The sequence below is a fragment of the Phoca vitulina genome, unplaced genomic scaffold, assembly GCF_004348235.1.
Source record: "Phoca vitulina isolate PV1807 unplaced genomic scaffold, GSC_HSeal_1.0 scaffold2, whole genome shotgun sequence".
Lineage (NCBI taxonomy): Eukaryota > Metazoa > Chordata > Mammalia > Carnivora > Phocidae > Phoca > Phoca vitulina.
This window is the reverse complement of record NW_022589705.1, coordinates 61,627,737-61,643,267: the sequence shown is the minus strand read 5'-3', so window position 1 is coordinate 61,643,267 and position 15,531 is coordinate 61,627,737. Positions and strand designations below refer to the sequence as shown.

The window sequence follows — 15,531 nt, the reverse complement described above, 5'->3', positions numbered from 1 at the left end:
ACAGATAAATTGTAATGTCCAAGCTATCTTTCCCATTACCTTTTAATCAAAGTCACAGTTGGACACAGAGTGCTATTTGTGGCCACGGAAAAGATATTGTCTTTTAACATTGTTCAGACCCACAAAGACACACACAGGTACATCCCATACTTAAATATGTTCAATCTTATCTGTCCCTCTTCTGTTTCTATAGCACTCTATGTGCTATCACTGCTTTTATTACATTTTGCCATTATAATTAATTAATCTATCACCTTTGACTCTGAGCACCTTGGTATAGATACATTGTTATTCATCTTTGTTACTTAGTATTAAGCACAATACCTGGTTCATAGAAGGTGCTCTAGCTCAATGAGTTAAAGGACCTTCAGGATCAGTCTTAGTAAATGTACTCAATTATATAGTTGGCAATGAAGAAAATCTGTTATCAACCTGTCAATTCTAAGTAAAACTCATTTCAACCAATCCACCTGAATTCTGTCTGTTGAAACATGAAACTTATAGACCAAGAAGGAGCACATTAACAATAAACTCGCATGAAAAGTTTCTACCTTCAAGAATTTACTGAGATTTTATTCACACTACATTAACTTATCTATTCATTGCTGTGGCAGATAAAAAAGAATAGGAAGTGGGCAGGCAGGTGGAAGACAGGCCTCCTATTCACCGAAAAGCTTGGCAAACAGGCTTACCTCTTCGGACTGCTCCCGGGTTTGCGCAGGTGAAGCTCTTCTGCCCACTGTAAGTCGATGGCAGGGATAAGACAGCCCTGATTCAGCAAGACACATCTGCAAAAAGAAGAATCCACCATTCGTAAACAAAATGAGGCCATGTCTCACAAAAGCCCCTTTTGATATTTTCTAGATTTCTTTTTTTTTAAAAGATTTTATTCATTTGAGAGAGAGAGAGAGCACACGCACACTTGCACATGAGCAGGGGGAGGGGCAGAAGAAGGAGAAGCAGACTCCCCACTGAGCAGGGAGCCAGCCCGATGCAGGGCTCTATCCCAGGACGCTGGGATCATGACCTGAGCCGAAGGCAGACACTTAATGGACTGAGCCACCCAGGTGCCCCAATATTTTCTAGATTTCTGAAGTTAGATTAGAAAGCTTACTCTGTGCTAATTTGGATGCCTTTTATTCCTTTTTGTTCTCTGATTGCTGAGGCTAGGACTTCAAGCACTATGTTGAACAACAGTGGTAAGAGTGGGCATCCCTCTTGTGTTCCCGATCTTAAGGGAAAAGCGCTCAGCTTTTCCCCAGTGATGATGAGATTCGCTGTGGGCTTTTCAAAGATGGCTTTAATGATACTGAGGAACGTTCCCTCTATCCCTATACTCTGAAGAGTTTTAATCAGGAATGGTTGCTGTATTTTGTCAAATGCTTTTTCTGCATCAATTGAGAGGATCATATGGTTCTTGTCTTTTATTGATGTGCTCTATCACATTGATTGATTTGAAAATGTTGAACCACGCTTGCATCCCAGGTATAAAACCCACTTGGTTGTGGTGAATAATCCTTTTAATGTACTGCTGGATCCCATTAGTTAGGATCTTGTTGAGTATTTTGGCATCCATGTTCATCAAGGATGTTGGTCTGTAATTCTCCTTTTGGGACCAGGGTAATGCTGGCCTCATAGAAGGAGTTTGGAACCTTTCCTTCTGTTTCTATTTTTTGGAACAGCTTCAGTAGAATAGGTATTATTTCTTCTTTAAATGTTTGGTAGAATTACCCTGGGAAGCCATCTGGCCCTGGACTTTTGTTTTTTGAGAGGTTTTTGATTATTGCTTCAATTTCGTTACTGGTTATTGGTCTATTCAGATTGTCTATTTCTTCCTGTTTCAGTCTTGGTGGTTTGTAAGTTTCCAGGAAGGCATCCATTTCTTCCAGGGCTTAATGTGTTGGCATATAGTTGCTGGTAATGATTTCTAATAATTGTTTCTATTTCCTTGGTGTTAGTCATGATCTCTCCCCTTTCATTCATGATTTTATTAATTTGGGTCCTTTCTCTTTTCTTTTGGGTAAGTTTGGCCAGTGGTTTATAGATCTTATTAATTCTTTCAAAGAACCAGCTTCTAGTTTCGTTGATCTGTTCTACTGTTTTTCTGGTTTCTATTTCATTGATCTCTGCTCTAATCTTTATCACAGTAGCCCAGGTATTACATTCCCAGGAAGGCTTTGAAAGTTTGAAATTTTTCCATATATAGCACGTTACAACAGTCAAAGCTATTTTTTTGTTTGTTTGTTTAAACAACAGAAATTTATTTTCTCACAGTCCTGGAGGTTGAAAGTCTCAGATCAAGATGTCGGCAGGGTTGGTTTCTTTTTTTTTTCCCTCTAATCTGCTATTTTTTTAATTACTTTTTTAAAAAACATTTTATTTATTTGAGAGAGAGCGAGAGAGAGAGTGAACAAGCAGGAGCGGGGGGGGGGGGTGGGGGCAAAGGAGAGGGAGAGGCCGACTCCTGAGATCATGACCTAAGCTGAAGGCAGACACTTAACCAACTGAGCCACCCAGGCACCCCTCTTTTATTAAGTTTTAATTTATATTTATTTTTTCTAGCTAGAAACATTTTATTTAAATGTGCCAAATAAAAACCCACATTTTCAGACCACCAGAATGTTAATACATTTAACAAAAATTTATATTATCTTATTGCTGTGAATTTACAGAGTTATAATCCAGATCCATTTTGACTGGATGATTGAAATAACCTTCCTAAGTTACGCTTTACAGACATCACAAATCCCTTATAATAATGTAAACGAAATAACTCTTCCCTAAAAGGTGAACTTGAGAACTTCACTCTTTCTGGTCTTGCATTTCTTTGTGGACTTCCTGATGGGGAATGACTTCTTTTTGGAGATGGGATATCTGAACTTTGGCTGCTTCTTAGTAGTGAAACAGACCTGGATCTTGACCTTGACCTCGACGGGCATCTTGAACCTTTTATAGAACCAGACCTAGATCTTCTGTGTGAAGCGGATCTTGAAAGAGACACAGATCTTGATGGTTGAGGAGATGCTGATCTTGACCTCCTGCTCCTGCTACATGAGCAAGAGTATCGCCTACCTCTGTCTCTTAAATGTGATCTACACTGTGACCTGCTTCTCCTCTGCTGGCTGTAATGATGACAATCATAAGCATAATGTCCCTTTTCGCCACACTCATAGCATTTATCATTGGGATCAAAGGAACGTTGGGCAGGTGGTCTATCAAAACCAGATCTCCAAAGCATGCCTGTTGATAATTCAACTCTCACTCAGGAACCACAAATCACTCTCCCATTCAGGCCTCAAACTGCATCTTCTGCATGTCTAGGATCTTCAGGTTCCACAAAGGCAAATCCTAGAGGACTTTTCACAATCCACACAGTTCTTAAGGGACCATAATAACTAAAAGCCCTTTCTAACTCTCCTCTGCTGACACTGGTTCCCAGATTACCAACACACACCTTGGTTTTCTCCTCCATACCACCTGTAAGGTGATATGATGCCTGGCCTGCTTGCAGTGCCCAGGGAGTAATACAAAAGCTGCAACACCGACTCAGTCATCAATGGTCCCAGCAGTCTTAAGTTTTTATTTTAATTCCAGCATAGTCAACATATACAGTGTTATATTAGTTTTAGGTGTACAACAAAGTGATTCAATAACTCTATACATCACCCAGTGCTTATCACAGTAGGTACACTCCTTAATCCCCATCACCTATTTCACCCATCCCCCCCATCCACCTCCATCTGATAACCATCAGTTTGTTCCCTATCATTAAGAGTCTGTTTCTTGGTTTGTCTATTTTTTCTTCCTATGCTCATTTGTTTCTTAAATTCCACATATGAGTGAAATCATATGGTATGTCTTTCTCTGCCTGACTTATTTCACTTAGCATTATACTTTGTAGCTCCATCCATGTCAGTGCAAATGGCAAGATTTCATTCTTTTTTATGGCTGAATAATAGTTCATTGTATATATATGCCACCTCTTCTTTATCCATTCATCAGTCGATGGACACTTGGGCTGCTTCCATAATTTGGCTATTGTAAATAATGCTGCTATAAACATTGGGGTGCATGTATCCCTTTGAATTAGTATTTTTGTATTCTTTGGCTAAATACCCAGTAGGGCAATTGCTGGATCCCAGGGTAGTTCTATTTTTAACTTTTTGAGGAAACTTCATATTGTTTTCCAGACTGGCTGCACCAGTTTGCATTCCCACCAACAGTGTAAGAGGGTTCCCCTTTCTCCACATCCTCACCAACACTTGTTGTTTCTTTGTTTTAGATTTTAGCTATTCTGACAGGTGTGAGATGATATCTCATTGTAGTTTTCATTTGCATTTCCCTGATGATTAGCTGATGTTGAGCATCTTTTCATGTGTCTGTCAGCGATTTGCATGTCTTCTTTGGAGAAATGTCTGTTCATGTCTTCTGCCCATTTTTTAATTGGATTATTTGTTTTTGGGGTGTTGAGTTGTTTTAAGTTCTTTATACATTTTGGATGCTAACCTTTTATTGGATACGTCATTTGCAAATATCTTCTCCCCTTCAGTAGGTTGCCTTTTAATTTGGTTGATTATTTCCTTTGCTGTGCAGAAGCTTTTTATTTTGATGTAGTCCCAAAGTTTATTTTTAGTCAAGGCTATTTTTCATAAGCAAAAGACTAGTGCTCCAGGAAACCGTAATAGGCCTAAAATAAAGCTAATCATATATATATATATATATATCTCCATACCCCCACCCACCACCAGTGTGTCTGTTACTTTTCCAATTAGAATAATACTTCAGTTTACTAATTCCCAGGGAAACACTATAAATCTTTTTTGGAGGGTACCCTGCAATAGTGTTTGCTGAAGGCATTAAAAAGAAAAGTTTCTACAGATGGTAACAATATCATTTATGTTTTAATCATATTAATCCACAATATCAGATTGTTATCGCTTAGGAATCTACAATATACGTAAAGCACGTAGCACAGTAACTGGCACACAAACATTTAGTGAACTCAGTTAATTTTTATTACCATTATGATATATTACCTAAAGAATCTGCCTAGTTTAGCCAACACAATTAAAGCCAAATATATTTACTCCTACTGAAGTTTTTAGTGGGTCAGATATTAAATAACTAATTTGAGGTTTAAATTAAATTTGGGAAAATGTGAGCAAATATGAGTACATGTCACTTTTGTCTATTTAGAGGAATTAAAACAATATTAAATAGCCAAAGGAGGGTGTTTTTCTTTGGTGTTCATGAAATGACACATTTGTGTATTTAATGTAATGATGATATCATGTTTCTTTTATTATTATTAGAAATAAAATAGAGTCTCCATTAGCACACTGAAAACACTTTTGGTAACTTTTGGGGAGGTGTGAATTAAACTGATATATGAGGAAACCCAAATATCTGTAAATTTATAGAGACCAACCACGGACACAATAGTGGGTTGGTTATAACTACAATTCAAACGTGTGTTATAATCAAGCTAATTATCTGAAGACAAATACTGAATGAAAAAGGCAAATGTCACATGAATACACAGGTATTTTCAATCATGTGAGGTGTGTGCTGTCATATAGATTATATCGATAAAAATAATTTATATTTGATTATTTTTTCTTTAGTCTGGTTAGAGGTTTTTAAATTTTTTTTTAAATTGGGGTATAACCTTTGCCACTTTAATCATTTTATTTTATTTATGTTTTAAAGTAATCTCTATGTCCAATGTGGGGCTCGAACTCACCACCCTGCAATCAAGAGTCTCATGTGCTACTGACTAAGCCAGCCAGGTGCCCCGTGGTTAGAGGTTAGTTAGTTAGTTTTGGCATTTAGATGTTTTGGCATTGTCTCTTACAAATGCTAGAAAACCTGATTAATAATAATAATTTTTAAAAGTAAAACTGTATCAATTCTGTCATTCTATTCAGTCATATTCATCAACATTTGTCACAATTGGCTCAATTTATTTTATTTCAGTATAAACAAAAGCAAAGCTAATTTGGATAAGAAGCACAGGCTAAATTTCAAGTCACGTTACTTTCACAATATTTTTCATTACAAAAAAAAAGTCCTCCTCCCCCACCCTAAAATCCTCTGGTAATGAAATAATAATGATGGTAAATGTCACTGACAATCAGAAGCAGTGTAGTATAATGGAAAGAGACTTGGACTAGGAGCCAGAAAAATCTCAATTCAAGTATTTCCCAGCCTCCTGCACTTGGGGAAGTCATTTCTCTATTCTACTCCAGAATTTTCCATTTATTGAGGTGAATAATCCCTGCCTTAACTACCTCAATTGACTTTTGAAAGGGTTAAATGTATTAAGATAAGTAAAAGCTGGCTTTGAAACTACTGAATAAGCGGAAGACCTGTTATCATTCCAATGATCATCATTTTTAGGACCTGGAGAAAAGAGATGATGATTAGATTCTACTGTGACTACCTTTGCATAACAGCCTAATCATGTATAAATTAAAAGACATACTTTAGGAGAAGCTGGAGGAAAGTGCTCATTAAAAGTACACAGTACTGGGCGCCTGGGTGGCTCAGTCGTTAAGCGTGGGCCTTCAGCTCAGGTCATGATCCCGGGGTCCTGGGATCGAGCCCCACATCGGGCTCCCTGCTCCGCGGGGAGCCTGCTTCTCCCTCTCCCTCCCTCCCCCTGCTTGTGTTCCTGCTCTCGCTCGCTCTCTGTCAAATAAGTAAATAAAATCTTTAAAAAAAAAAAAAGTATACAGTACTACAGATGGGCTGGCTCCTCAATGGGCTTCTCTCCACAGTTTTCAACATTAACCTTCCCCATAGTTACTAATAATTCCTGAAGAGGAGAGCGGCCAGCACTTTCTCCTTAGCCTACAGCTGACCAAGTGGGCCTCTGCATCACTCTATTTCAGATCCTACTAATCACAATACACTGGGAAGTTAAAGGGCCAGGAATTTCTGAGTTACTATACGTCCAGTGTGGATTAAATAGAAGTCTGTCCTAAAGGAACATATATACCAGTTAGAAAGACAAAAGATGCACATAGGAACAGGCACAGAAAAAGGAATACAAGGGAGGAAAGATGGGGCAGTCTCTGTAGGGCTAGCAACCCCTTGGAAGGGCCAACAGTTACTCAGACAGTGATTTCAAGAATTTAGGGCTAAAGTAAATGTTTGATGGGACTCATAACCTAAATTTACATAAAAGGTGTGAAGTCAGAAGGCTGAGTTGTCCAATGACTATGGACAAAATCACTTAGAATTTCTGTATTTCAGTTTTCTTATTTAGAGAATGGTGTAATAGAACCTGTCCTTAATTTACAAAATAGGGTAATCAATCTGTTCTCTCTCACAGAGTTGGTATGAAGATCCAATAAGATTGAGATAATGTATGTGAAACCAAATGGTTATACAATTGTAAAGGATCGATATTATTATCATTGGGGTATTTATTTTGCAAGGAATTGGAAAAAAAGATTAGGGCTGCAGGTTTGTTTGACTTTATAGTTGAAGGGGGTTACCTTAAAAAATTTAAATTTGCATACATTATATTAGTTAATTAACCTATACATAATGGTACTCTCTCAGTCACAAGATAGCTTTAACCTAATATAATGAAGAACTGTGACTCATTTGCAAAATCTATTTCAAGGCTTTATTCAGTTTTTTCCTGGCCATGTTAGACTGTAATTCTCTGACTTTCCATTATCGCAGATACAGAGGTTCAAAACAGAGTCACAAATTCAAGATGAAGTCATGGCAAAATTCCTTTATTATTTAATTCTATACCTTTAAATAAATAAAGCATATCTGAGAGTATAATCTTCTGAATGCTTAGGGATGGAGAAAGGTTGAGGTAAAAGAATTTTACTCTCACTGACTATTATATGTATTAAATGGGTCATGGGTTTAATTAAATTAAACTATTATATATGTAAACGGGTTATGTTGTTGAAAGGCAACATAGAAAGTCTTCGTAATACATGTTTACGAAGACTTTCTTTTCTTTTCTTTTTTTTTTTTTTTTACGAAGACTTTCTTTTCTTAAAGAGTAATTTTAGGTTTACAACAAAATTAAGAAGAAAGTACAGAGATTTCTCCTGTACTCCCTGTCCTCAAACAGGCATAGTCTCTCCCATTATTAACATCATTCACCAGAATGGTGTTTTTTACCAAGGAAAAACCTACGTTGACACACTGTAATTACTCAAAGTCCATAGTTTACAATAGGGTTCACTCTTGGTGTTGTACATTTTATATGTTTGGAAAAAGGTATAATGGCATTTATCCATTGTATAATATCATACAGAGTATTTTCACCACTCTAAAAATCCTCCATGCTCTGACTATTCATCTTCACCTCCCCTCACTGCCCTTGGCAACCACTGGTCTTTTTCCTGTCTCCATAGTTTTTTCTTTTCCAGAAGGTCATTCCAAATTGGTCTCTTTCAATTAGTAATATGCATTTAAAGTTCATCCATGTCTTTTCATGGCTTAAAATCTCATTTCCTCTTAGTATTGAATGATATTCCATTGTCTGGATGTACCACAGTTTGTTTATCCATTTGCCTACTGAAGGATGTCTTGGTTGCTTCCAGGTTACAGCAATTATGAATAAAGCAGCTATAAACATCTGTGTGTTGGCTTCTGTATGGAACTAAATTTACAACTCCTTTGGGTCAATAGCAAGAAGCACATTCTAGGTCACATGGTAAGAGTATGTTTAGTTTTCTAAGAAACTACCAAATCGTATTCCAAAATGGCTGTAACATTTTGCATCCCTACCAATAGTGAATGAGAGTTCCTATTGCTCCACATCCTCACCAGCATTTGGTGGTGTCAGTGGTCTGGAATTTGGTCATTTAAAAGGTGTTTTTTGTTTGTTTGTTTGTTTTGTTTTAAGTGGGGGGGTAGGGGCAGAGAAAGAGGGAGAGAATTTTTTTAAAAGATTTTATTTGAGAGAGAGAGCACACGCAGGAGGAGGGGCAGAGGCAGAGAGAGAGAGAGGAACAAGCAACTTCCTGCTGAGCAGGGAGGCTGATGCAGGGCTCGATCCCAGGACCCTGAGATCATGACCTGAGCCAAAGTCAGATGCTTAACTGAGCCATCCAGGCACCCTGGGAGAGAGAGAATCTTAAGCAGGCTCCATTTCCAGCATGGAGCCTTATGCGGGGCTCAATCTCACAACCCTGAGATCATGACCTGAGCCAAAATCAAGAGTCGACAGACTGAGCCACCCAGGGACCCCTTAATGGGTAGTTTTTAAATTTGCATTTCCCTGATGACATATGATGTGCAGCATCTTCTCATATGCTTATTTGCCATCTGTATATCTTCTTTGGTAAGATGTCTGTTAAGGTCTTTGGCTCGTTTTTAAATTGGGTTGTTCATTTTCTTGTTGAGTTTTAAGAGTATCTTTTGTAGATCTTTTCTACCAATTTGTGGTTCATCTTCTGATTCTGTTGAAAGCAAGGACTTCTAAAGTCTGAGTGTCCTGAGTTCGAATTCACTTCTGGTAGTTATTGTTCTATTATTTACTCCAATCAATATTTCATATCTCAAACCTCAGCTTCTTCTATAAAAATGGGTAATATTTCCTTTCCTAAAAGGCCTTCTGTAAGATGGCTTTAATGAGAATTGATTTGCCAAACAGTAGATATCCCATCAGTTAGTAAATACTCTTAAGGCCTATTTGAAGTTTGTTGTTTTTTTTTTTCTTATAGAAAGTATTTAGTATTTTCTTAGGAACATATTAACTATGTCAATGATTCCCAAAATGTGGTTTATAGACACAGGGTTCTTGAGATCCTTTTAGAGGTTCCACAAGGTCAAAATCATTTTCATAATAATATTTAGATGGTATTTGACTTTTTCACTGTTTTTACACTGACAGTGAAAAAGCAATGGTGGGCAAAACTGTTGGTACCTTAACACAAATCAAGGTAGTGACACCAAACTATGTGAAAGTCTCCACTGCCAAACTCACTGTAAAAATGCCAGTTTAACTTAAGAATGTTCCTGCTGAATCAGTAAAAAATATTACTTTTAATTAAACTTGACTCTTGGGTACACCTCTTTTAATATTCTCTATGTGACAAATGGGAAGTATGTATAAAACTCCTGCTGCATGAAGAAGTATGATGGTTGTGTTGAGGAAAAAGCACTTGTGTAATTGTTTGACTTGTGTGCTGAATGAACTACTTTTTTCATAGAACACTATGATTACTGAAATGACTGGCAGGCAAACTATGGTTATTTGGACTCAAGTAATATTTGACAGGATTTTCTTCCAAAATGAATTAAGCAAGCCTGTTACTTTAAGGAACAGGTCTGGGAGTATTAACTGCCCATGACAAAATTTGAGTTTTCAAGTAAAAATTAAAATTTTGGAAAACTTATCAGCCACCAAAAATATAACAGCTTTCTAATGCTTAAAGACTTTCCTCCCCCCCACCTTTTTTTTTAGATTTTGGTTGTGTGGTTTTTTTTTAAAGATTTTATTTATTCATTTAACAGACAGAGACACATCAAGAGAGGGAACACAAGCAGGGGGAGTGGGAGAGGGAGAAGCAGGCTTCCCACTGAAGCAGGGAGCCTGACACGGGGCTCAAGCCCAGGACCCTGGGATCATGACCTGAGCCAAAGGCAGATGCTTAACGACTGAGCCACCCAGGTGCCCCTAAAGATTTTGTTTTTAAGTAATCTCTACACCCAACATGGGGCTTGAACCCACAATCCTGAGATCAAGAGTCGCATGCTCCACCAACTGAACCAGTCAGGCACCCCCTTAAAGACTTTTCTGATGAGGTCCATGGTGATATTAACAGGTTTATATATATATATGGAATAGCTTACTGTTAGAAAATCTGCATAACTCAGAGCATCAATACTCTCCAAATGAACAATGAATACATGATGTTATAAAATTATGCACTGGTAAAGGATCTATTTAAAGTGCAAGACAAATCAATGGATCTTACTGTGACAGTACAAAAAGTATATTGATATGGCTGCAGATTCCATATCAAAACTAACATTTAGAAAACTATCACTTTGAGTTCTGGTTTAATATCAAAGAAGAATACCCACAATGATCTGAAAAGACTATTAAAATACTCCTCCCTGTTATCAAACTCAACACCCAAAGAACAAATAATCCAATCAAGAAATGGGCAGGAGACATGAACAGACATTTTCCAAAGAAGACATCCAAATGGCCAACAGACACATGAAAAAGTGCTCAACATCACTCGGCATCAGGGAAATCCAAATCAAAACCTCAATGAGATACCACCTCACACCAGTCAGAATGGCTAAAATTAACAAGTCAGGAAACGACAGATGTTGGCGAGGATGCAGAGAAAGGGGAACCCTCCTACACTGTTAGTGGGAATGCAAGCTGGTGGAACCACTCTGGAAAACAGTATGGAGGTTCCTCAAAAAGTTGAAAATAGAGCTACTGTACGACCCAGCAATTGCACTACTGGATATTTACCACAAAGATACAAATGTAGTGATCTGAAGGGGTACAAGCACCCCAATGTTTATAGCAGCAATGTCCACAATAGCCAAACTATGGAAAGAGCCAAGATGTCCATCAACAGATGAATGGATAAAGAAGATGTGATAGATATATATACAATGGAATATTATGCAGCCATCAAAAGGAATGAAATCTTGCCATTTGCAACGATGTGGATGGAACTAGAGGATATCACGCTAAGCGAAATCAGTCAATCAGACTAAGACAAGTATCATATAATCTCACTGATATGAGGAATTCTTAATCTTAGGAAACAAACAGGTTTGCTGGAGTGGTGGGGGGGGGGGGGGAGGGGGTGGCTGGGTGATGGACACTGGGGAGGGTATGTGCTATGGTGAGCGCTGTGAATTGTGTAAGACTGATGAATCACAGACCTGTATCTCTAAAACAAGTAACACATTAGATGTTAAAAAAAAAAAAAAGTAGGAAGGGAAAAATGAAGGGGGGAAAATTGGAGGGGGAGACAAACCATGAGAGACTATGGACTCTGAGAAACAAACTGAGGGTTTTAGAGGGGAGGGGGGTGGGGGGATGGGTTAGCCCGGTGATGGGTATTAAGGAGGGCACGTATTGAATGGAGCACTGGGTGTTACATGCAAACAATGAATCATGGAACACTACCTCAAAAACTAATGATGTATGCTGACTAATATAACATAATAAAATAAAATTTAAAAAAATAAAATAAAATACTCCTCCCTGAGAGCAACCCACATGAATGACCTCTTAGATCCCTTCTAGCTCTTATGAACTATAATCTTAATGCATTACTAAGAAGATTCAGTTCAGTCACCCACAGGATCCTTGCCCTGCATGTGATACACTTAGTGACACAAGCTAAAAATTATAAAACTATAGCTTCACTATTTATATTTTTTTAAAAAGATTTTATTTATTTATTTGAAGAGAGAGAGAGACAGAACACGCACCCATGAATAGGGGGAGGGGCAGAGGGAGAAGCAGACTCCCTGCTAAGCAGGGAGCTGAAGGCAGATGCTTAACTGACTGAGCCACCCAGGTGCCCCAAACAGCTTTTAAAAATTAGTTTGTAAAATACAATTGCCTTGTGTTTTAAAAAATAATAAAAGAAAAAAATTTTAAAACCATATTTCAAGCTTGTCACCATCCTGACAAGGCAGCGGCATGGTTCCATCTAGGAACCTAGTTCCATCTAGGTTTGGGAGTCTTACTGGGCATCAGCATTGAATACAATCATTGTAGTACAATGAAGATACACACACACGTATCACTGAGTATTACTTTATTGAGGTATAACTGACCTACAATAAACTATACACATTTTGAAATATATAATTTGATATGGTTTGGAATATATATACAAATACCCATGAAATCACTCAGTAGTTTTAAAAAATACTTTAATAATAATTGCTATTATTGAGAGCTTAATATATACTGGTATTATGTGTGTGCTTTATATGCATTACTCCACTTAACTGTCACAATAACCCTGCTTGATAGGTATTGTTATAATCCCCATTTTAAAGATAAGGATACTAAGCCTTACACAGATTAAGAAGCTTGCCCAAGGTCACACAGCTACTGAGTAGTGAGCCAAAACTCAAACTCAGAAAGATTTATCTCAGAGGCATTTAGAAATAATTCAATCAAACAACTATTAAGGCCCTACTATATGTTGTCTGAGGGACTGATAAACAAGAATACTTTCTTTGGCTTAATCAAAATAGCTATTCCTGGATACCATCAATTTGTCAAGTACTATATTTTAAGTGCTTAATATATATCTACCATATATGATAATCCTGCAAATTAAAGATAAACATGATTGCATAGATCGCGAAACAGCCTTGGAGGGGTAGAATAACTTGTCTAAGACTAATTAACTACTAAGTGGCAAACCAGATTTTATTCCAAAAGCCATGGAGTTTTAACTACATCACACATTTCTCACCAACCCAAAGCTTTTTATGAAAAAGAAGCCCTAAAGATAACTGCTGGATCACCCCCTTTAAAATTTTCAGATGCTCGTCAGCTAGACAGATTAAAGTAGTTAGAAGCCAAACTGAATCATGAGGCTGAAGTTTCATTTACTGCCAACCAGAGTGCAAATCAAAAAAGCTTATTTATTCACAATCCAAGCTTTTTTTTTTTTTAAATCACTTATGTGTTAGAAAAGTCACAGAGCTTTAATTTGTGGCAGGTTGAAGCAAGCTTATTAAGAATGTTAGTTACCAAGTGCACATCCACTTGTCTGGACTAGCCCACTGCCACATTCTTGTAGCAGGGTTAAATAGCAGTTTAGTCACCTCATTAAAAAAAAAAAAAAAGGCACACTGTTAAAAAGGAAGTGACTAATAATAATCTGGAACCAATGGAATGGTATATTTTAAGACATGTGGAGGTCAAGATCAATTATCTACAAAACTCTTGTGTAAACAGCTTAAAAACTGTGTTCTCTCCCTGGCCTTGCTGTATTAGAGTCCTCAACTGATTTGGCAAGTTGGTAAGGTTTAATGAAATAAATACCAACAGTAGCAAATTCTGAGATTTTCTGCTGTGTACAAAAACAAGAATGCTATCATGCAAGCAAGGAGAGTTGAAAGAAACAAGGATGGCTGCTGTAGATGGCTTCATTTTAGATTCATAAGGTATTAGAGTTGGAAGGGTCTTTGAATTCATCAATTGCTCATATCCCAACAAGGAGACCACAGATCTTTTTTTCTTTTTTCTTTTTAAGAAGGCACCACACCCAGCGTGGAACCCAATGGGGGGCTTGAACTCACATGAGATCAGGAGTTGGATGCTTAACCAACTGAGCCACCCAAGAGCCCCAGAGACCACAGATCTTTAAGTCTTAGCTGAGTTAAGTGCTGCCACCATACTATCTCCATCAAGCATCCCTTGCTCCATTCAAAGCTAGTAATGGGACTCCCCTGAGAGTTTATCACCAGCCTACTCTTAAGCATCTTCTATCAGTAGCCCCATCATCTCTAATAGATTCCAAATGAAAGGTAGTTTCTTCTCACAAGAAGATCTAGTCTAATACTACTACTTAAGGGGAAACTGAGACATAGAGAGGTAAAGTTGCTTGCCCCAAGTCACAGCTTAATGATAGCACAAGCATGTTCTCTTGACTCTTAATCTGTTCTTCAAAGATGTTATAGCTAGTTGCAAAATACTATATTTTGTTTTAATTATCCCAAATTTCTAAAAAAAAATTTTAGGAAATATATATGAAAATAATTTAAAATGCTCCTGACTTGTTTTCTTGTTTGTTTCTTTTAATCTAACAGATACATGAAAAGATGTTCAACATGATTAATCAGAGAAATGCAAATCAAAACAACAATGAGATACCATCTCACACCAGTCAGAATGGCTAGTATCAAAAAGACAAAAATAACAAGTGTTGGCAAGGAAGTGGAGAAAAGGGAACCCTTGTGCATTGTTGATGGGAATGTAAATTGGTACAGCTACTGTGGAAAACAGTATGGAGTTTCCTCAAAACAAAAAACAAAAAACCTAAAAATAGAAATACCTTATGATCCAGTAATTCCACTTCTGGGTATTTACCCAAAGAAAATTGAAAACACTAATTTGAAAAAATATAGGCACCCCAATGTTTATTGCAGCATTATTTACAATAGCCAAGATATGGAAGCAACCTAAGTGTCCCTCAATAGGTGGATGGATAAAGAAGATGTGGTAAATATATATACAATGGAATATTAGTCATAAAATAGAATGAAATCTTGCCATTTGCAACATGAATGGCCTAGAGGGTATTACACTAAGTGAAATAAATCAGACAGAGAAAGACAAATACCATGTGATTTCATTTACAAATGGAATCTAAAACACAAAACAAAGGAACAAACAAAAAGAAAAACAGATTCATAAATACAGAGAACAAACTAGTACTTGCCAGAAGGGAGGGGAGTAGGGCGATGGCTGAAAATAGGTGAAGAAGATAAAGAGGTACAAACCTCAGTTATGAAATAAATAAATCACAGGGATGAAAAGTA

The 15,531-nt window shown here is 37.3% G+C and overlaps 1 protein-coding gene and 1 pseudogene across 4 annotated transcripts in view; both read right to left on the bottom strand.

Annotated features, from left to right (window-relative positions):
* Nucleotides 1-15,531, bottom strand: part of FAF1 (Fas associated factor 1) — a 514,999-nt gene that overhangs the window by 155,575 nt on the left and 343,893 nt on the right. For all 3 annotated transcript variants that reach the window (XM_032429321.1, XM_032429322.1, XM_032429323.1), the window contains one exon: nt 693-788. In XM_032429321.1, the coding sequence (XP_032285212.1) occupies nt 693-788 (96 nt within the window). The remainder of the gene's footprint in view (nt 1-692; nt 789-15,531) is intronic.
* Nucleotides 2,555-3,610, bottom strand: LOC116647805 (annotated as a pseudogene). The gene has a single exon (XR_004302396.1). The product of XR_004302396.1 is annotated as a serine/arginine-rich splicing factor 7-like (transcript).